Below are 23,678 nucleotides of genomic sequence, written 5' to 3'. Positions count from 1 at the left end.
TCCAAAAAATATAAATAAAAATTTATTAAAGAAATTAAAATATTATACTAGAAAATATTCACTTAATTCAAAAGAAATCAGTAAAAGAAGTACAGGGGAACAAAAGAGACATGAGATATATAGAAAATAAAAAGATAAAATGTGGAAGATGTAAATCCAACTATATCAATAATAACATTAAATGTGAATGGCTTAAATAATATAATCAAAGGCAGATACTGACAGACTGGATAAAAAACAGAATCTCCAGAATCTCTACTATATGATGTCTATAAGAGATACACTATAGATTCAAAAATATAAATGGTCAAAAGTAAAAGGAAGGAAAATACATGTAAACCAGAACCATAACAAAGTCAGAGTGGCTATACTAATAGATAAAGCAGACTTTTCAAAAAATGTTAAGAGATCAGCGCAACATTATATAATGATAAAAGGCTCAATCCATCAAGTAGATATAACAAATGAAAATATATTCATGGCCCCAAAATACATGAACAGAACTTGACAGAAATGAAGAGAGAAACAGACAATTCAAAAATAATCATTGAAGACTTAAATACTCCCACTTTCAACAATGGATAGAACTAAGCAGAAGATCAACAGAAGACTAAACAACACTATAAATCAACTAGACCTAACAGACATCTATAGAACTCCACCCAACAGCAGAATGCCATTCTCCTAGAGCTCACATGGAACACAATCTCCAGGATGGACCACACACGACACAATAAAACAAGCCTCAATAAATGTAAAAGGACTGAAAGCACATAAAGTATATTTTCTGACAGTGGAATGAAATTAGCAATAAATAACAAAAAATTTTGGAAGTTCACAATCCCAGAATTAAAGACGACACTACTAAATAACAACGGGTCAGAGAAGAAATTACAATAGAAATTACAAAGACCTTGAAATGAATGCAAATGAAAATACAACATACCAAAACTTATGGGATATGGTGAAAGAATTGCTTTGAGGGAAATTTGTGGCTATAAATGCCTATATTAAAAAAGAAGAAAGATCTCAAATCAATAAGCTAATCTTCTACTTTACAACACTGTAAATAGAAGGGCAAAAAGTAAACCCAAAGCAAGAAGGAAGAAAATAATAAAGAGCAGAAATCAGTGAAATGAAGAACAAAAAATCATACAGAAAGTCAACTAAACCAAAATAGGTTCTGTTAAATGGTAAACTGAACTGGAAGTCTTAGCCAGAGTAATAGGCAAGAAAAAGGAATAAAAGGGATCCAAATTGGAAAGGAAGAAGTGAAACTGTCACTATTTGCAGATGACATGATTTTACATATAGAAAACCCTGAAGAATCCACCAAAAAACCTTTAGAAATAATAAACAAACATGGTCAAGTTGAAGGATACAAAATCAACATACAAAAATCAGTTGCGTTTTTATACACTAACAACGAAGTAGCAGAAAGAGAAATTAAGAATACAACCCCATTTACAATTTCAACAAAAAGAATAAAATATCCAGGAATTAACTTAACCAAAAAGGTGAAAGACCTGTCCACTGAAAACTGTAAAACACTGTTGAAAGAAATCGAAGACACAAAGAAATGGAAAGATATTCCATGCTCTTAGATTGGAAGAATTAACATAATTAAAATGTCCATACTTCCTAAAGCAATCTACAGATTCAGTGCAATCTCTATCAAAGTTCCAACAACAATTTTTCACAGAAATAGAACAAAGAATCCTAAAATTTATATAGAAGAAAAGACCCCAAATAGCCAAAGGAACGTTGACCAACATCTCCCCCTGGCTCCCATACCCAGACCCTGGCAACCGCCATTCTACTGTTTCTGAGTTTGACTTTTTCAGATTCCACATATGAGTGATACCATACAATATTTGTCTTTCTCTGGCTGGCTTATTACACTTAACATAATGCCCTCTGGCTTAATCCATGTTGTCATAAATGGCAAGATTTCCTTCTTTTTTATGGCTGAATGATGTTCCATTGTATATATAGCTGTAACATCCTATTTTAAGCTGATAACTTCGATTGGATACAAAAACTCTACTTTTACTTCTCTACCTTCTCACATTTTAGGTCACTGATGTTAACAATTTACATCTTTTTATATTGTGTATCCATTAACAAATTACTGTAGTTTCAGTTATTTTTAATACGTTTGACGTTAACTTTTGTATAGAGTTAAAAGTGATTTACACACCACCATTACATTCAGAATTCTGCATGACTATAAAAATACCTTTACCAGTGAGTTTTGTACATTCATATGTTTTTTATATTGTTAATTAACATCCTTTCATTTCAGCTTAAAGAATTCCTTTTAGCATTTCTTATAATGCTCATCTAGTGATGATGAACTTGCTTTGCTTTCATTTGGTAAAGTCTTTATCTCTCCTTCATTTCTGAAGGACAGCGTTGCCAAGTATAGTATTCTTGGTTGGCAGTTTTTTCTTTCTGTATTTTGAATATATCATACCATTCTATCCAGGCTTGCAAAGTTTCTCCTGAGAAATCCACTGAAAGCCTTATGAGGATTTCCTTTTTTAGGAAGGAATGGGTTTCCTTTATGACGAGCCTCTCTTCCCTTGCTACTTTCAAAATTCTCTGATTCTTTGATTTTTGACAATTTGATAATAATGTGTCTCAGTGAAGTCCTCTTTGAACTATTTGAGGTCCCTTTAGCTTCATGTTCCTAGATGTCCATATCTCTCCCCATATTTGGGAGGTCTTCAGCCATTATTTCATTAAACAGACTTTCTGCCATTTTCTTTCTCTTCCCATCATGGACTTCAATAATGCATATACTATTTCTCTTTATGGTGTTCAATAAGTCTAATAGGTTTTTCTCACTCTTTTTCATTCTTTTGTTGTTGTTGTTCCTCTGAATGTATAATTTCAAATGACCTATCTTTGAGTTCACTGATTCTTTCTTCTGCTTGATTGAGTCTGCTTTTGAAGCTGTTGAATTTTTCAGATCAGTCATTGTATTCTTCAGCTCTGGGATTTCTATTTGTTTGTCTGTTTGTTTTTAATGGTTTCTGTTTCTTTGCTAAACTTCTCATTCTGTTCATGGACTGTTGTCCTAACATTGTTTAGTTGCCTCTCTGTTTTCCTGAATAACTTTCATTAAGAGAATTATTCTAAATTCTTGGCCAGCCAGTTCATAGATCTCCATTTCTTTAGGTTTAGTTATCAGAGCTTTATTAGTTTCTTTTATGGTGTCATGTTGCCCTGATTTGTCATTATTCTCGTATACTTGTGTTGATGTCTGTGCATTTGAGGAAGCAGTCACCTCTTATAGTCTTTATAGGTTTGCTTCAGCAGGGAAAGACCTTCACTACTCAGCCTAGCCTGGAGTTCTCCAAGGGCCAGCTGGTAAAGTCCACAGAAGGGCAGGCAGGGCTTGCTGCCAGGGTCTTTGGTTGGGTGGGGCCACTTCCTCAGCTCTGCATTCAGACCAAACTGCTGCCTGGGCTGCCTGGTCAGGTGGGACTGCCACCTGGGCTCCACAGACACATGTGGCTGATGGCCAGGCTCCATAGTCAGGTGGACTCACTGGCTGAACTCTGTGGTTGGGTGGGGGCCACTGCTTGGGCTCTCTGGTCAGGCAGGACCACAGACTGTACTCCCTGACCAGGTGGTGCTGCTAGTGACTCCATATTCAGGTGTGGCCAGAGGCTGTGCTCCACACTTGGGTGGGACTATTGGATGAACTCTGTGATCGTGTAGTATTCCAGGCTGTGCTCTACAGTCAGGCTCCCTGGTTGAGCAGGGCCACAGGCTTTGCTCAATTTGCTTCCTGGCCAGATGGGGCAGTCAGTCTGGCACCACAGGCAGGTGGAACCGCTTGCTGGGCTCTCTGCTTGGGTGAAGTGGCTGGAAAAGATGTAGTGCCACCACCATAATCCACAAACTAATCACTGTGAGTTCCACCCCTCTTATCTGTTCCTAGCTGGTCTCAGGTGGTCCAGCCTTGCCTATTCCCTCAGTGTTTCCATGAGGTGAGGGAGAAGTGGACCTCCTTGGGAACTCCTGGAATGCTAGTGAAGCTGGATGTCTGCCTTGGGCTCTCTTTTTCATACTGGAGAAACTGTAGGCCCAGGGCATCCCTCTCAGTGTGGCACTGTGCTGGCTTGGGGGAAGGGCAATGCAGTCAAAGTGGAACCACTGCTCTTAGCCTTCTAATGTGCCTTTTCTTAGCTTTTGTGCTCCAAGAGAGTGTTTCAACCTCACTATGAGGTTCTGGGATTTTTAGAAAGGTGTTCTTGTCTGTGATTAGTTGCTAATCTGTATTTTTGTGATGAGGACAGAGCCAGGGACCTCCTATTCCACCATCTTGCTTACCTCACTCCCCACACCTGCTCTTAACTGACAAAATAAAGTATTTCCGCCCAGGTTCTTGCCAAAGAACATGATCTCAAATTCTATTTTATCTAATCCTTACCAAAATCTTTGTTATAAGAAATAATATTTATAAAAGATTGTCTTTTATAAAGTTCTTTATTGCATTCATTATAGAGATTATATCAAGAATATAAGTCTCGTCATGTCTTTTTAGGACTAAATTTCTCTTAGGCAATAAAATGCAGTGCTTTTCCCAACTTTTTTGTTTTTTATCTTATGAATTTTTACTGTAGTTGCTAGAAAGCCCAGGACCAAAGTTGGCCATGGCAATTTACATGACTAAATGGCATGCAAGTGTATGTACCAACTTTTGCTTGAGTTTTACATTATGATCTTATCTTTAATTTCCTGATAGCTCATTGTCCTTTGCTGTTCTCATGTATACTGTAAAATACGTTTTTTATAAATCACTTCAAATCCTTTTTGAAAGGAAGCTGGATAAAATAGATAAGTAGGCAAATAGATTAAAAGGTCACTAGAAAATTTGGCTTATTACTTTACAACAATTCTCTTCTTACTTCTTTTTCTCTACTCCCGCTACTAGCCTAGTCAAGGAAAACAGACAAGATGTTCCCTTAGGGGATCTTCAATGCTCAGGATTCACAATAGTGAAAAAAACAGAACTTACCAGATAGACAATATGCAGATCATTCTCTAAAACAAAGCCCTTCATTGCTCTTTGAAGGTCAGCAAAAATATCTAAAGTATCAGTTGGAGCAAGTGAAGAAGAAAGAGTTGCCGAACCAAGATGTGTTGGATGATATACCTTTCCTGGTTTGGAGGTGGGAGTAGGAAAATAAAAGACAAAACGTTAAAAGTAAAACAAAACACTGTCTTTCCATGTTCTGTAATTAACCTTTTAGGCTCTGAGGAATTTTACAAACAGAATCTTGCCCAATGCACAGATACTTATGAGCAGGCTCTATGCTAATTGTCTGATGATTACTGAACATAACATTGACTTACTAAAAATGAGTTGACACATTACTTGAAAAATCAGTTTCCTTTTATACTGCCAGAAAAGTCAATTTCCTTTTACTAAGCAGTCTTACATGCTCTAAGCCACTAAAGATGAAAAAGTGAGTACACTGCAACTAAGAAGTCATACTTACCTTCTGTTCTATCACTAGCTTCGGTAATCTGGATGAATTCATTTTCTAGCAGCCACATTACACAGGCCTCAATTGCTCCAAGTTGAAGAGAATCTTGATTTTTCTGAATTCCCTGCTTCCCATCTTTCATACTTGCAGCCAAAAACGTGCAAGAAGCATAAGTCTGCATATCTTGTGATGTACTTGCCACTCCACCAACTATTACCTGATAGAAGAGGTTTGAAATTTTCTGTAACTTTTTAATTAGACATGTAGGCCCTCACGATATAAAAGTAATGAAGTGATTTTATCTTAAAATCTTCTCAGCATCTTAATGTAGAGACTCTTTATTAACTCTTCCATCATCACTCATTATAAATGTAGATAACACCTACTGACAACATGAAAAGTTTTCTTTAAAAGTAGATAAACATTTTCTCATAAATGAAAATAAATAAATTATTATCTATCTGAAATGTGAGAACTAACATCTACAAAGGAGGTATTAATGGCTCATGGTCATGTACCACATCAATTCTTCTCATCTTTCCTTCTGAAATATGCGGGCATATAGGAATGCTAGTACTGAATACTTCCCACCCAGAAGAGTGGTGGAAATAGGTGTAGAAAAAGATGAAGTCAGTCGTGTCTTGTGGATATCATTTTCCTGCAACTAGTCTATTACATATACTAATTTGCTCCTTGCCTTCTTTCATTTAACATATATTGGAAACATGCCAAATCATCCTAACCAGAGCTATCTCATTGTTTTTAATGACCACAAAGCATAGTTTTACCAAGATTTATTTAGTATCAATGGTATTTTGGTTGTTCCCAGTTTTTTCTTATTACCAATAGTGGTATAATAAATATTCTTGTAATTTAATTTGATATAATTTCACAAATACATCCCTAGGTAAAATTCCTAGATGTGAATATGCTAGATAAATGGATAAGTGCATTTTTTTTTAAATCTTAGTAGGTATGGCCAAGTTGCCCTCTAAAAGAGTTTCATCAGTGTATGAGAGTACCTACTTTCTACATCTTTACCAACCCTATGTTATCAATTACTTTGTGGTTTTTTTCCAAACCATGAGCTAAGAGGGAAAAAAAGAGTATGAATACAGATACCAGTACCCCCAGCACTGGTTCTGAAAGCAACAGCAAGGCATGCTGGTATATGAATAGAAAACTTTTCTGGATGAATACATGAAACACTTAAAAGGGGTTACCTTTGAGGACTCTGTGCAGAGGTTTTATTTTTCACTTTGGATCTTTCCATACTGTTTGAAAGTTTTTCTTTTTTTCAGGTGAGGAAGATTAGCTCTGACCTAACATCTGCTGCCAATCTTCCTCTTTTTTTTTCTACCCAAAGCCCAAGTACATAGTTGTATACCCTAGTTGTAAGTCCTTCTAGTTTTCTATGCGGGATGCCGCCACAATATGGCTTGATGAGTGGTGTGTAGGTCTGTACCTAGGATCCAAACCAGCAAATCCCAGGCTGCAAAGCAGAGCATATGAACTTGAGCACTATGACACCGGGCCAGCCCCTGAAACTTTTAATCATGTGTATTTGTAATTTGATTGTATTGTAATGTCAACAGGTATTATCTGGACAGAGAAACTAGGGTCCATTTTTATCAACCTTTTTTAAATTCAGAAAATAAGGACTATCTAAAAAGTTTTTTAAATCTGGCATTTGGTTTTTGATTCACTGTTTTGAAACAGACTGATATAGCCCTAGCTGTATTAAGCTCCAGGAAATCACTATAGAAAAATTCAGACTTGGGAAGGCTACAAATAATCTCCGAAAGAAACACACAGGTAAGATTTTCCATATATTAAAGTTCTACCATTGTATTATAGTAAAAATGGTATAAATGGTAATTTAATGAACTCTTTCTTACCTCCAGAATAGCTCTTATCATGCTCGCAGTTACTTCTTCTCCTTCTCGTCTCCGCAGACAGCTACAAACAGGTTTTAGAGATCCCTGAAGTAGAGCTATGCCTTCTGATTTCTCAGAGTTCTTACAAACTAATATGCTCTCACCTATAACCAAAACACCATACATTTGCAAAATCCCCACACATTTCCATAAGATATCTGCTAAAGAGAATTTAAATTGTCTTACTTGTTTAAAAGGAAATAATAGATGACAGTGGTTGTTATGGTCACAGAATTATCACTAATGTTTTTATTTTCTGAACTTTGCATTGAAGGGGATCAGAATACACCACATCAAATATGCCACTTTGGCATAAACATTATTTTAATCTGAAGGCAATTGGAAAGCAGCAAACACAGAAAGAGCTCTTCACCCTCTCCTTATTTGCCTAGAGGGAGGACATAAATTTCTCTTTGTGAAGGTATTCCCCTTCACATCTCCCACAGCAGGAGAACAATTCTTATCACTGAGAACAGAAAGTCAGCACGAAGATGGGTCTGCACAAACCTTACCAAATAATCCTTAACTTCCATTAGTTTCCAGAATATTTACCTTTCTACAATTTACCACCCCTAGCAGCCAAAATCCCTTTTCCTTTGTATTGTCACTTTTCCACAATTTATCACCCTTTGTTAAAAGGGTATATAAGCCCCCAGCATCTAATCATTTCTTTTGGTCTTTACTTCTTTTCTCTGTAGGCTTCTGTACACATAAAAAATTAAAATATTAACATCCAATAAAATATGTATGCCTTTTCTCCTGTTAATCTGTCATTTTTCAGTTTAATTTGAAGGCACTAGCCATAAAACCTAAGAAGGTAGAGAAAAAGGTTTCTCCCCAACCCCAGAATTAACTATTATTATTGAATAATTAAGTATATAAGAGTAATAGAAGTATTTTGAAAACTAGAAAGGAAAATGCAAATTATTACTATTTATACATGATGATAATATAAATTCAAAAATATTTATGGAGGGGTCGGCCCAGTGGCGCAGCGGTTAAGTGCGCACATTCTGCTTCTCAGCGGCCCAAGGTTCACTGGTTCAAATCCCATGTGCGGACATGGCACCACTTGGCACGCCATGCTGTGGTAGGCATCCCACATATAAAGTAGAGGAAGATGGGCATGGATGTTAGCTCAGGGCCAGTCTTCCTCAGCAAAAAGAGGAGGATTGGCAGTAGTTAGCTCAGAGCTAATCGCCCTCAAAAAAAAAAAAAATATTTACGGATACCTAGAAATTACATTATAACATTCACTAATTAAATGCTTAGGTTATTGTGACAATCAAATGAACAAAAACATGTGCAAGCACTTATAAAGTAAAAACATATACAATTTATACAAACATAAACTATTATTATAATAATTAAGACTAGAGAAAACCATAATCTTTTATTAAAAAATGAATCCAGGGGCTGGCCCCATGGCCAAGTGGTTAAGTTTGCACGCTCCGCTGCAGGCAGCCCAGTGTTTCGTTGGTTCGAATCCTGGGCACGGACATGGCACTGCTTGTCAAGCCACGCTGAGGCGGCGTCCCACGTGCCACAGCTAGAAGGACCCACAATGAAGAATATACAACTATGTACTGCGGGGCTTTGGGGAGAAAAAGGAAAAAAATAAAATCTTAAAAAAAAAATTTGACTTCAAAATTTAAAAAAAAAAAAAAAATGAATCCAATAGTTGGGGAAAGGAAGCAGGTAAATAAGATGTTCAAGAGACAAAATGAAGGCTATTTGCATTAGAGAAAAATAAAAGTGACACTGTGGTGGTATATACTAATCACCCAAGGCAGAGACTAGATACAGATGATGCTTTCCGAACACTGACTGCCAAATTGAGAATCAAAATAGGACAAATATAAGGGACTATAAAATTGATGACCATTGGTTATTCATCCAACATATAATTACAAAAATATAGGGCCATAAAAAAAAACAGGTGAATAAAATATATCACCTGGCTCTTATAGTGACTACAAAATAGCCCAGCTTAAGACAAAAAAATTTACCTAGAAGATGGATCAACTAGCATTAGCAGCAAGGTTAAAGCCACTTTGGGCTGTTTAAACCTCCTCCAGGCTTTGATTCTTCAAGAAAATGGACAACTCTTTTTCAGGATGATCAAGATTTATGAAAATGCCCAAATTGATGCCAGTATACATGTCCAGGTTCCTGCTCGCACCTGTCTGGGGAGGTAGTAACTATACCACAATAGAGAAGTTAATTAGCATCAAATTATTTATTACTAACTATTTAACTTGCAAATCACTATTTCGGCACAAAGCACCATCATCCTACACTGGAAGGTTCCAGGAAATCCACAGAAAGATTAAAGTGTAATCTAAATAAAACATCATGAACTGTCCAGGAAATATTATCATTATTTATAAAATGCATAGAAATTGCAAAGATGCTACACAGTCCAAAAGCATGAACAAGTATTTACATCTTTGTAGTTGATGTAAAACACTATGTTTGCACATTCCCCACTTGCTGGAAGTTCTGAGCAAACCATATGCCATCCTGAAATGGAGCATTATGCAAAGCCAAAATCTCAGAAGCTTCCAGGATCTCAGAAACAAAGTTATTGTGGTATATTTTAGTTTTGTTGGAATGTTATCTGACTTAAGGCTTGATAATTAGCCAGGGCACCAACCTTCCAATTACTCTTCCCCATGAGAAAGATAAGCACAAGCTAAGAATGTAGAAAGGCAAATAAAACCTCATCTTCTACCTTATCTTAAAGATCTTTTGGACCTGAAAGAAGAGTATCTGTATAAAATAAACTTACACTCCACTCTCCAAAGCTGTGAGTCTGAGAAATCAGAGCTGGGGGAAGCGCAGAGGGAGGCAGAGAGAAATGGGAAGGGCATGTCTTAGTCTGTTCCCCTCACTCTTTAAACATATACATGTAATCTGCATATTTTGTAGGTAAAGTAAAAAACAGAAGCAGGATAAACTTCTTCAGTACCTATAGGAGAAATCCAATGAGTTGGTAGGTTTTTTTTTAACACCAAAATTTTTAGGGCTTAAAAGGGGGGCAGATCAATAGCTCTTCAGAGATTATAGACAGAGGAGTCATTTATTGCCAAGGCTGAGACTTAATGGCTATTCTCTCATTCCTCCTTTAATAAAACCCCTAAGTGCTAGCTGGGCACATGGCCACTTAGCTAAAGATTATATTCCCCAGCCTCTCTTGCAGTTGGGGGATGTAACCATGTGACTAAGTTCTGGCCAATTGTATGTGAGGAGAAATACTGCGTGCAGTTTCAGGGAAGCGCCCTTAAAGGGCAGGACGTGTCCTTTACTGCCTCATCTCCCCTTCCTGATGGCTGAAACGCAGATGTGATAACAGAGACTGGAGTCGCCATCTTATACCATGGGAAAACTAAATTGCTGAACATGGAAAAATAAACTAGGAGACTAGGTCCCTGACACTGGAGTCACTATATCAGCCCAGATTACTTACAATTCTACTGTTATATGAGAAGAAATTAACTTCTACCTTGTTTAAGCACCTATTATCTTAGCTTTTGTTACAGCAGTGAATTTACATTCTAACTAATCTAGTCCTCAATAAATTAGTCGATTCTTGTTATTGGTGGTAGTTACGTTCCATAAAGTCACTGCCAACGCTGAATTAGGGAATACTGAACCAGTGCTCCCAGGGAATATACAGGGGTAGCTTCCCTGAAGCCTCTAGACACAACATTTTCATTAATCAATCAAAACAAAATCTTGTTTTATATGTGTTTCTGTTTAAAGACACCTTATTTAACATATATTGTTGATTTATTAACATTGAACTCACAGCCAACAGTACTCTATCTTACGGCTGAACCAAGTTTATCTAACACACTTGTTTTCTCTGTAGGGCACATCACAGCCTTCTTACACTTAGGAACACTAGACAGCACCTCAGCACTATGCCTGGGGGTCATTTTAAACAGTTAAATCACCAAGAAAACGCAAAAAAAATGTGAAATATGTGGCAGAGACTCAAATTTTTCATTGCCCTGCACATGTCCACGAAAGCCCCACAAGTACTGATTTGGGGGTCAGGAATAAATTTTAGTAAGTGGACAAATTCACAAATATGAAATCCACAAATAACAAGGATTGACTATATTTGGGGACTTCACGTGACAAGTCAGTTATTCTAAAAGTCACTTCCTCAGTATACTACCCAGCTTTTGGTGCCCAGAATATTCCACCTATTTTCCCATTAATACTTTGCCTTTTATCCTGGATATCCTAATTTCTCTTCAGTAGTCACAGAACTATTTGCCCGTTTATTTGATATATAGTATAATATTGGAGTCCATAAACCACATCCTAGAGAAGAAAGATGAGTGACAGAGAACGTTCCTCCCAAGGTTCTTTAATGTAGAAGACTCATAACAACGTAGTCACACCCAGAAGAATGTAGCAGGTTATAAATAATATTTGCTGCTAACTTGATATTTAATTCAAACAAGCCTCCTCTTCATTGCTTAAGACAAAACTTTTGTTTGGATTGCTGGTAATATTATCATTACTTGCTGTACAAGATAAGAAACTGAAAAGGTGTTTTCAGAGCCAGCACCAATTTAGAGAGAAAAAGATGGTATGTGAAGCTCCTATTCCCAAAGTCTGAGAGTGATTCCCAGTTCTCAAGATCCCTATTTGAACTGTCTCTTAGAGAGAACTAATACTCATGAAAATTACTCCTTTTGTCTGCTAAATAGTAGACTATATTGGAAATTAAAAATTATCTTCCAGCTAAATGTAATAAGTCATCTTGATTAACATTACTGAATCAGTTCATTGCACATAATTCAAAAGAAAATCTTAATTCTCTTTTGAGAAAATTAATGGTTGACCACAAATGAACATTATAACTTTTATACTCATTATAAATATTAAGTAAATCCAAAATGATGACATTTTGCTTAGGATAACAAAGAAATATAGCATGATGAAAAATGGTTGCCAGGCACTAGTCAAATTTCAAATAGACTGACACTGTCCTTAAGCAATGCTTCTACAATTAAATTCAAACTCACTTACCAACAGTGTCTACTCCTTTCCTGCCAGCACGACCAACCATCTGCTTATAAGTAAGAATATCTAGAGGTCGACCACTGAAAATAGGAGTCCGAATAATTACACGACGTGCAGGTAAATTCACCCCAGATGAAAGAGTAGAAGTTGCTGCCAAGACCCGAATCTGACTTTGACGAAAGGCTCCTTCAATGATATCCCTCTCCTCAAAGGTAAGACCTAAAAAAACAAAGTTACAATAACACATATTTATTGACATATAATGAAAATTTTGTGCTCGATCACTTACAAATGGATCTGAGAATCTGCTACAAGACTCCAAAGATTTTTTTCAAGATACTGCTATGACTATAAACAAGAAGTTGTCACAGTCTATTTATTTAAGAGTATAATCTGCCACCCCCAGCACATTTCTATGTCTTCCAAACCAGGGGTTGGCAAACTTTTTCTGTAAATATTTTAGGCTTTGTAGGACAGATGGTCTCTGTTGCAACTACTCAGCCCTACCATTGTCACATGAAACCAGCCACAGAACAAATGGGCACGACTGTGCTCCAATAAAACTTTATTTTTAAAAAAATGGTGGGCTGGATTTGACCAGCAGACTGTGGTTTGTTGAGCCCTGTTCTAGACTGAACTCCTTGAGAGTGGAGACATGCCTTATTCATCACAGTATCTTCAGGACCTATCCAACACTGTGGTCATGCATAGTTTTGACATAAATAAATGTCTGAAGAATAAATACATGAGTAAATGAAAAACAGCCTATAGGATATATACTTATCTGGCTTCTTTTTTATTTTATTTAAAAAAAATAAAAAACATTAGGGCTCTAGTTTGTAAGTTAATTGGCAGATCCACAGGTATTCATTTTATTAGTATGCATAAGTTATATACAATAAAAATATTCTTTTGTATGTGTGTGTATGTATATACATACACATATATATATACATTTAAAAATTTATTTACATATAGCATGATAGAAATTTTATATAAATTGAAAAGGTTAAATTCCCAATCTTAGAAACTATATATTCTTAATCATATCCTTAAGCACATATGATCATGAACAGACCACTCCCTGAAAGAAGTTATTTAATTCAGTGACTGTCGTAATTGTTGCAATTTTGACTACCTATTTAATTTTTAAATATTCCTAGCTCTCTCAAAATACAATATGACATGTTCTAAAATTAATTTGATTTTGATATATTCGTGAGAATATTTCAATACTCCTTGAGATAAAATGAGACACTCAGAGTGGCATAAAATTAGGGAAGCAAGCACCACCCTAACCTAGATTTTAAGGAAACAAAGTATAAAAAGGTAACAATTTTAGAATTTGCTTCCACAATTGTACAAAAAAGCATATATCTAGTATTTATATACTATACAGATAAGTAAATCTAAACACGGTCATTTTACGCTTGTTTAATCTCATTCACACAATTCCTTAAAATGAAATCTAAGAGTATTAAGTGTGGTTAACAAGAAATCAAATGCACGCAAATATAAAAATGAAAAAATTATGAGGATTTTTGGGGGGGCTTCTTAATAAGAGATTATAAATATGGATACCTGCATGATGAAATGCTACTCCCCATGGTACAGTTTTTTGTAATACAGTGTCCAGTCCTGAAGGTGAACGTCTTAACTGATCCATCACTTCTAGGAGGCCCTTTTGTTCCAGTATCACTGGTGGAAGTTCAGACGATCTTACCAATCCTGCCACAAAAAAATTATCAACACTGTTCACTTCTGGCTGGATGTCTTTAAGTGCCATCTGCCTAAGCCATGAAAGAGCTGAAAACTAGGGCAATGGTTCCAAAACTGCTACATATAATAATCACCTGCACAGCCTTTAAAAATACTGATACCTGGCTCTCACCCCCAGACATTGCGATGTAATAGGGTGCAACCTGGACATTAGAAATTTTAAAATCTCCCCAGGCAATTCTAATGTTTACCAAAGTTTAGGAAACACTATACTAGAGTGAGATCAAACCCACAGGAGGGGATCAAAGGAACCAGCTGAAGGAAGGCGAGGATTACAGATACTGACTACCACTCACAGCCCAAAAATCAAAATCCCTGCTCAGAGTGTGCCCCACTAACCATCTAGGAGACTAGTTCTATACGACAATTTTTTTAGCCTCTTTCGTAGCAATGTGGTAATTAATCACACTTTACCTTCTGTTTTTACCTCTCTGTGTAAACTTCTCCCCCAATAAGACTTAACTTTCTTAGATGCAGGAACTATGTTTTCTTAAAGAATTTCCCAGAATTTGGGGTTTCTGAATTAGTAAAATGTCTCATAAAATATATTTTAATGTATCTCATATTTTTTAATTTTTTAGGTAAACTTTTCTTAAAATTTTGATGACCCACAAAGGGTTGCCAATGTTTTATTATGCTAAGGACAATTAAAAATTGTTTTAAATTATCATTAATGAATATCTTTATTTAAAAAGAAGAGTCATTTTAACATAAAAAATTAGTAGGGGTAATTTCAGAATTTAAACTTCAGCTTTATGAAAAATGCGCTGCCTTGCCTTTACTTTTCTCATGAAAATTTCATCATTGTCCAGGCTCCAGGTCCAAGCACTAGGATTTGAGAACCACTGCTATAAATCAAAATAACAGAACCACAAGCAAAGAAAATAATAGTAATGTTTCTAGTTATTAAGGAATATAAGTTATCATGGTATAACATAAGGAATATAAGTTGGCATAGTACAGAAAATATCAAGTAAGAAGGAACTAGAAGAGATATTATAATGTTGGAGCAGAGCCTTCTCATGATGCCATTGGCATAATAAAGTCATAAATATCCTAATATTCTGTGACAGAACTGGTCTCTGTCTTCCCTACACTTATCTTGGACCCCAAGGGACCACAGCCTAGTAAAAGTGGTGAGGGAACAGTGCACATCCTAGAATCAGTAAAAAAATAAACTAATGATTATAGCCATACACTAGATCACTATTCAGCAATAAAAAAGGGACAAATTGATAAATGTAACAACTTGAATCTTAAAAATATCATGCTGAGTGAAAGAAACCAGACATATAAGACACATACATACTACATGACTTCATTTATATGAAATTCTTGGAAAAGGCACAACTAGTCTAGAGTGACAGACAGCAGATCAGTGGTTTCCTGGGGCTGAGGACAGAGGAGGGAGATTGACAGCAAAAGAGGAAAAGAGAACATTTTGGGGTGATAGAAATGTTCTATATGTTGATTACAGTAGGAGTTAAACAGGTATATATATTTGTTAAAATTCATTAAGTTTCACACTTCAAATGGGTATATTTTACTGTATATAAATTATACCTCAATAAAGCTAATTTTAATATTCATGTGTATATATAAACATATATGTGTGTATATATATATGTATGTACGTATATATGTGATTCTTTTTAGAGTTTGGAAATACAAAGAAAGATATGGCTGCTTTCCCCAGAAAAATGTGTTTATGTGAAGTTTTATATACAATTTAGGGGCTTCAAAGATCACCCTCGCAAAGCCCATGAATCCCAGATGAAGAACCTCAGTATATACCTGTACAAATCCAGTATCATAACAAACTGAAGATTAGCCTGAGTGTGTGTATACGTTGTCTACAGGGAGGATAAGGAGAGGAGGAATCATAAAAGCACAAAAACATTTTGTAATGTTTTGTAATGTAAAAAAGTTTTGTAAAGGAGTGTTGAGTGGGCAGGTGATGGCAACAATGAAAGACAGCCATGCTTTGCTAATATAATTATTAATATTACTTTCAAGCAAATGTACTAAGTATGGAGGCTTTCATGTCCATCAGTAACTTACCCTCAGCTTGATGGTGTAGATTGTAAAACTCACGGGCAATGGTATCTGCCAGCTTTTCACACCATTTCTTTGATGGACAGAAAAGTAATACTGAATGGTTATCACGAACGGTCTCATAACATAAACTAACAATATGGTCCTCATCTCCCTAAAAAAGAAAGCAAAATAGCCACTGCAGTGATGTTTTCAAAACATTTTCACATCAGTTTAAAGTCACTCATTTTGCTTCAGAGGGAAGGTTTATTTCTACTCAAAGTCATAATAGAAATCTGTTACAAAGTCAGTAACAAAAGGAAAGAAGAAATAAACTTCATTATGATGTAAGGCGAGAAGAAAGTATTTCTATTCACTCGACTAATATTTAATGACTTCCAATCCTCAGGGGATGGGGATATAATGGTGAGCGAAAGAAAGTCAAAGTCCTATCTTCAAGGGTTTTAGGTCTCACCGGGGAAACAAAGTGCTAAACAAATAAATGTAAAATACAATCATAAGACGTACTATAAAAGAGAGTTTTATGATGTTTTGAGGCCTCATATTTGACAGAAATATCTGAAAGAAAGGTTTCCCTGAGAAAACGATGATTTAGCTGAGATACGAAGGAGGGGAGGCATCATCTCAATGAACAGTAACTGGGAGACAGAGGAAACATTTCAAGCAGAACAAAGAGCATGCCTGAATGCCCAGTGGTGGCCCAGAGAGTTCTAAAAACCAGAAGTTATCAAAACTGGGTTAATTAATTCATCCATCCATTCACTCATTAAACAAGTATTTACTATGTGCCAGATACTGTTCTAGGCACTGGGGATGGAGAACAAAGCAGAAAAAAAGCTCTGGCTTCAGGGTATTTCTGCTCCAATAGGAAGACATAGATAATAATGAAAACAAGATAAGTAAAACACAGCATGTTTGATTTTGAAAAGTGCTTAGGAGAAAAATAATACAGGGAAAATAGGGACCAGGAAGAGGAGGACATTGAAATTTAGATAAGGTGGCCAGAGAAGGTCTGAGAAAGTGACATTTGAGTAAAGGTCCAAAGATGAAAAGAGTAAACCATACTGATGCCTGAGGGGAACAGCATTCCAGACAAAGAAAATTTGAGATAGGAGATTCTTGGCATATCATGGAACAGCAAAAAGGCTGTGGAGGGAGGGAGAAGGAGTATAGCAGGTGAGGTTGAGAGCATTAGGGGAACAGGTGCAGACCATGCAGGGCCCTGTAGGCTACTACAGAGACCTTGGCTCTCATTCTAAATGAAACAGGGGACCATCACAAGTTTTTAAGTAGAATGGCTACATAACCTGATGTTCATTTTGAATAGATCACTACCTCCTGATTTAAGCATAGACTGTAGGGGACAAGGTTGGGAAAGAGAGATCAATTATGAGGCTATTCAATAATCCAGGTAAGAGTTGAAAGTGATTCAAATAGGGTGGAGGCATAGATATGGTAAGAGAAGAAAAAGATTAACAGGAGAGTAAATGAATGTGTTTACATATATATTTATTGAGGTAACCAAGGCATAGTCAGGTGAAATTTGCGGTACAGAGCAAAGCAACTGAATAAGATTCCATCCCAGGCATACAGAGGCTACAAATGCATAACTATGAGGGTACTGGAACACATAAATTTAGACTTATTCCCAGCTCTAAACTTACCCTAGCTATTTCAGTACTCAGAGGCACAGCTCTGCATAAAAATAGATGCCTCACTCCACAGATGATGAGCTAGTTCTTTAACCTTAGGATTAAAGAACCAGGCTCAGAAAAATACTGTGAACTAAAACTTTTTAAATGTATTTAGGGTGAGGAAGGGAATTTATCAAGCACTTTCCAGATGCTAGACAATTTTTAAAAATCATATTTCCTTCTTACAATATTAAAGATAAATGTTACATCTCATTTTATAGATGAAGATACTACATTCAGAGAGGTTTTATGATTCAACCGATAACACAGTCATATCAAGTATCTCTATTAAGTATCAGAGGTAGGTCTGTGTGACTCCAAAATAATGTCTTTTCTACTCTATTAAATATTATACCTACCATTTAACAAAAGGTTAATTTTCCCACATTAATGTTTAATGTAAAGTAAGCCATAAGAAAAATTGTTTCCCAGTTAAAAAGAAAAATCTACAAAATTAGTCATTTTTATTACTTATAGGAAATGATAATCATTTAAATTAAAGGCACAACTGTATGTCCTCTCTCACCATCATCACCAATTCTTTAAGATGAAAGTTATGAGCTTAATATTAATAATCCTTCTAATGGGTATGTAAGGCCTATTTATCTACTTTGCAATCCCTAATTTAATCCATAACATAATTCAAAAACTGTTAACAAGTTGCTAGAAAATGAAATCACATACAAAGTATTGGTGGTAGTGATGTAACAATACTGACTTACCTTCACTTGCAGCGTGGGTTGAAATTCCCTCACAAGCTTCATTGAAGAGTCATATATGGAATTTCCAATTTTTACTGACTCCAACAGTGGTACAGGACGAAAGTTGGTGTGGTAGAGTTCAGCATTCAACCAGGAAGCCACAAGCTCCAAATTAGGAAGAGTAGCACTCATGCCAACGATCTGCACGGCATTAGACAGAGGACTGGATAAATGTGCCTGGCTGTGAAAAACAAATTAAAATGATGTTAAAAGATACATAGCGTTAATTACAGATATTGCTGCTAACAATATTCTTGGTTATGTCCTTTGGTATGTACATGCTTACATTTCTTTAGGGTATATACCTAGAAGTAAAATTACTGGGTCACAAATTATCTTCAGTTTTATTAGATAATGTCCAACTGTTTTCCAAACAGACTGTACCAAAGTAACACCCCCACAATCCATGTGTTTTATTGTTCCACAACCTCGTCACCACTTAGTATTGTCAATTTTTTTATGTTAGCTATTTTGGAGAGTGTGTGGTAATATCTCTTTGAGGAGGTAATTTATATTTCCTTGGCTACTAATAAGATTAAGCACCATTTCATGTTCATGGACCATATGGATATCCTCTTATAAATGCTTGTTCAAGCTCCTTGCCCAGTGATATACTGGGTTGTGCTTTTCTTATCAATTTGTAGAATTTTTTTAATGTTTGGGATAACGACTTTCCTCTTTTATTAACTTTTGCTCTTTTCTTTATTATTTCTTTCCTTCTACTTTCTGTGGCATTATTTTACTATTCTTTTTCTAAGTTCTTGAGATGGATAATTCATTAATTTTCAGTCTCTCTTCTTTAATAATATATACATTTTTATATTATCAATTTCACTTTCAAAATAACTTCAGTTGCATTTCACAAGTTTTGTTAGGAGATATTTTTATTATATTTCAGTTCAAACTATCTTCTAATCTCTATTTTGATTACTTTTTTGACCCCAAAATTGGTCAGAATGTATTTAATTTCCAAACATGGGTATTTTCTAGTTATGCTTTTCTTATACTTATTTCTGGCTTAATTCCACCATTATCAGAAAATATATTTTAGGGGCCGGCCCCGTGGCCGAGTGGTTAAATTCGTGCACTCCACTTTGGCGGCCCAGGGTTTCGCTGGTTCAGATCCTGAGCACAGACATGGCACCGCTCATCAGGCCATGCTGAGGTGGCGTCCCACATGCCACAACTAGGACCCATAACTAAAATATCCAACTATGTACTGGAGGGATTTGGGGAGAAAAAGTAGAAAAAAAAAAAAGATTGGCCAATCTTAAAAATATATATATATATATATTAAATGACTTAAATCCTTTAAAATATGTTGCTTTATGGCCCAGTATATGGTAATTTTTTTTGGTAAATGTTTCCTATGTAACTGAAAAGAATACATTTTCTGCTTTTATTTGGTAATTGTTCTACATACATCCATTAGGTCAAATTTGCTAATTGTATTAATTATATCTTTTATAGCCCTACTGATAGATGATTATCTGCATGTTTTCTCACATACCATGAGAGATGTATTAACATCTCCCTTAACTGAAAGGCAAGAGCTCCCAGATTGAAAGTCTACTGAGTACCCAGCACAATGAATGAAAACAGACCAACACCAAGACACGTCAGTGTGAAATTTCATATCACTGAGGAAGAAAAGGAGCTCCTAAAAACTCCAAGAGAGAATAAAAAAATTTATACACAGGATGAACAATCAGCATGGCATTGGATTTCTCATTAGTAATGAGAAAACGAAGTAATCTCTTGAAAACACTAAAGCAAAAATATTTAAAATCTTGACTTTCATACCTGGATAATCTATAAAATAATTCCAAGGCATTTTCAGATGTGAATTTTCAAAACATTTATACCCATTATAGCCTGTACACTGAAATAAAGTGGAACTTCCTGGAAGATATCCCTGCTAAAAATAGGCAGTAAATCAAGAGAAAGACATGTGATCCCAAAAAGGGGACTCTGATTCAAGCAAACAACAATGAGAACAAATGATTATGATAAAGAAAGATCCCAAGATAACTGCTGTGCAGCACATATATAGATTACCTACCCAGACTAGAACAACTCCAAAGCTTTTAGGAGAAACTTCCTCAAGAAGTGAATTTGGTAGAATAGCAAATGTTTTGAAACATTTTGGGTGGAGATTTACATAAATGGGGAAGAGGCTAGGGAGAAATCAGTGATAACTAAACCAAGAAAAGCAAGCCATCAAACAAAAAAGACATTTATTAATTTCACTGAAAACAAAAAGTTATTTAGAAAGTAAAAGTAACCATAATCACTACATGGCTCAATTGACAATGGCATTTATACAGTCATAATAGTGTAACACTGAATACTGATCTAAGTAAAATTATGACATAACTACATTTGAGGAATAGGAAGATGATGAGAGGATAAAAAGACACTGTAGGAGTTCGGGGAGGAGATTGGTGGGGTGAGTAAAGAATATAAAAAAGAGCTAGATATTCATCTTCCATAGTAAGAAGTCAATATATAATGTGTAAAACTAAAAACTCAAGTCACTGCATTTAGAGATACCACTGTAAATAAATATTTTAAAAAGCTGTAAGAGCTGAAAGTAGCTGCCTCTGGGAGTGAGGAATTAGGAAATGATATTTTTCAAAATTAATCTTAACTACTTAAATGTGTGTATAACTGACAAATACAAAAACTAGACTTTTAAAATCCTGTCACAAAGTGGTGAGCAGTCAGAAACTTAAGAATGTTTACAAAATAACCTAAAATCAATTTCAGCCTGAAATACTTCTTTTGGAACAAAAATGAACTGCTGTACATGAGTTTGTTCTAAATAAGTACTATTCTCCTTTTTTCTTCTTCTTCTTCTTCTCCTTTAATTTATTGGACTCACAATTATTATGCACTTTCGCAGACACTTTCTCAACATTGTTTGAAATTTCAGGAACTCAGTTATTTAAATATATGTGCATATATATAAATATATAAAGTTATTTACATATAAATATATGTCTCAGGTACTTACCGAGATGCTGATTTCTGAGTAATATAGCAAATTTTGGTCAGCAAAAGTTCCAGCAGATACCCTCGATGAGAGTCTCCCAGCATATGCAATTCATCCACAACCACCATTCCTAAGGAGATTTTCCAGATACTAGGTTTTACAGAATTTCACAATTCCAAGAGGTTTTTTGGGTTTTTTTGGTGAGGAAGATTGGCCCTGAGCTAATATTCATTGCCAATTTTTCTCTTTTTGCTTGAGGAAGACTGTCACTGAGGTAACCTCTGTGCCTGTCTTCCTCTATTTAGAATGTGGGACACCGCCACAGCATGGCTTGAGCAGTGTACAGGTCTGCGTCCAGGATCCAAACCTGCAACCCCTGGGCCACTGAAGCAGAGCATGCCAACTTAACCACTATACTACCAGGTTAGCCCCCTCAAGAAGAATTTTAAAACACTTAATATCTTATATCTTATACAGTAAATAGCTGTCATTATAATACATTGCAGATGATGCAAATTTCTAACCATAAAACAAAACTCAAGTTCCATTTAATGGACAATTCTTTTCCAAGATATTTCAGGTATCAAAGAGGTCCTACTACAATGTATTACAGATCTAAAAACCAGTGATTCACTAACTCTGGGTGAACTCCGCGAAAATTGCCTCTTGCTACTTAGACACTTCTTAATGGGCAACGTTGTAGAAATATATGTACAAAATGAGGTATCAAAGACATCTATGATAGTCATTCAGTGTATTAACTTTTCTATGGGGAAAACGGCCAGGGCAAGCTTACTGATGTTAGAAAGTTGCTTAGAAAAACAGAATCAGATCAAGAAGAAAGAAATGTTTTTAAGGGATGTTTTGGTTTAATTATGGTAAGCTAAGTGAGTCACCCTACTACAAGGATAAATATGATCATAATCTCCTTTTCCACTACTTGGAGAATCAAACCAGTCTATGCACTTGGAATAATGCTCAAGAATTACTGAAAATTTAGTGTCAACCAAAGCCTTCTTTAGTTAAACTTTTCATAATATCATAGTTTCCACGTGTACTTGGTGTCCCTTCCACAAATTTTCAGACTATTTCCTAACGACATATGATGCTCCTTTTCCTCAACAGTAAGCTAGCTCCAAATCATACTGTATGATGAGTTATCTCCACATTTATTCATTCATAAAACATTTTTTCTACTTAGTGTGCCAGGCACTGTACTAGGTATATTGGATATAACACTTGATAAGATTCTATTGCAATACCCAAGATATTTAAAGTCCAATAGGGTCACAATAAGACAATTCTGATAGAAATTGATGAATGTGATTTCTCTTTCCAAGCTTTATAGAGCAGAGCTCATGTCTTATTAATCTTTGATTTCACTCTCCACCCCTACCATACCCTACCCCAATTTTACTATTTAAGTTCACCAGGATGTTAATGAGGAGCGAACTGATCCTCTTGATGCTTCTGTTGCTGCTACAACTATTTTCTTCCTGTTGATACCTCTACATAGTGGGCTTTCATAAGTGGTAAAAAAAAAAAAAAAGCATTAAAGTAGAAAATGTTCTTAGAGTCTCAAGTTCAAATACAGTGTCAGTTTCTGTAGCTCCCTACATTTCCCTGCTAAATGGTAGCCTCTGGGTACAGGCCTAATCTAGATACCATAGCACTAGAATATGGTAATGAATAAACATATACACTAATTAGGGAGACAGTAGATCCAGCCCTAGCATGCTTCCTTCTATTCCTGGTAAAGTTTAGACAGGAAAGAAGCAACGAAAAATGATTTGAGGGCTCAAGGATATCTTCTATGTTTTGTAAAGTGCAAAAATACAAGAAGAGTCAATAACAGCAGCAGAACACAAAAACTTTTTTTTTTTCACACAGAGTTCCTAACATTACAGATG

At 35.7% G+C, this 23,678-nt stretch overlaps 1 protein-coding gene across 1 annotated transcript in view; it reads right to left on the bottom strand.

The window, feature by feature from the left end:
• The window catches only part of POLQ (DNA polymerase theta), a 115,731-nt gene that overhangs the window by 70,579 nt on the left and 21,474 nt on the right, over positions 1–23,678 (bottom strand). Inside the window, exons 7-14 of the mRNA XM_014732866.3 lie at positions 21,790–21,898; positions 18,735–18,954; positions 16,325–16,472; positions 14,066–14,212; positions 12,491–12,703; positions 7,403–7,545; positions 5,517–5,721; positions 5,033–5,175 (exon numbers count right to left, since the gene is read on the bottom strand). Of these exons, the coding sequence (XP_014588352.3) occupies positions 5,033–5,175; positions 5,517–5,721; positions 7,403–7,545; positions 12,491–12,703; positions 14,066–14,212; positions 16,325–16,472; positions 18,735–18,954; positions 21,790–21,898 (1,328 nt within the window). The remainder of the gene's footprint in view (positions 1–5,032; positions 5,176–5,516; positions 5,722–7,402; positions 7,546–12,490; positions 12,704–14,065; positions 14,213–16,324; positions 16,473–18,734; positions 18,955–21,789; positions 21,899–23,678) is intronic.

This window comes from Equus caballus, chromosome 19 (assembly GCF_041296265.1).
Source record: "Equus caballus isolate H_3958 breed thoroughbred chromosome 19, TB-T2T, whole genome shotgun sequence".
NCBI classification, from domain to species: domain Eukaryota; kingdom Metazoa; phylum Chordata; class Mammalia; order Perissodactyla; family Equidae; genus Equus; species Equus caballus.
The sequence above is the reverse complement of the archived record's forward strand: the minus strand, read 5'-3'. Positions and strand labels throughout refer to the sequence as shown.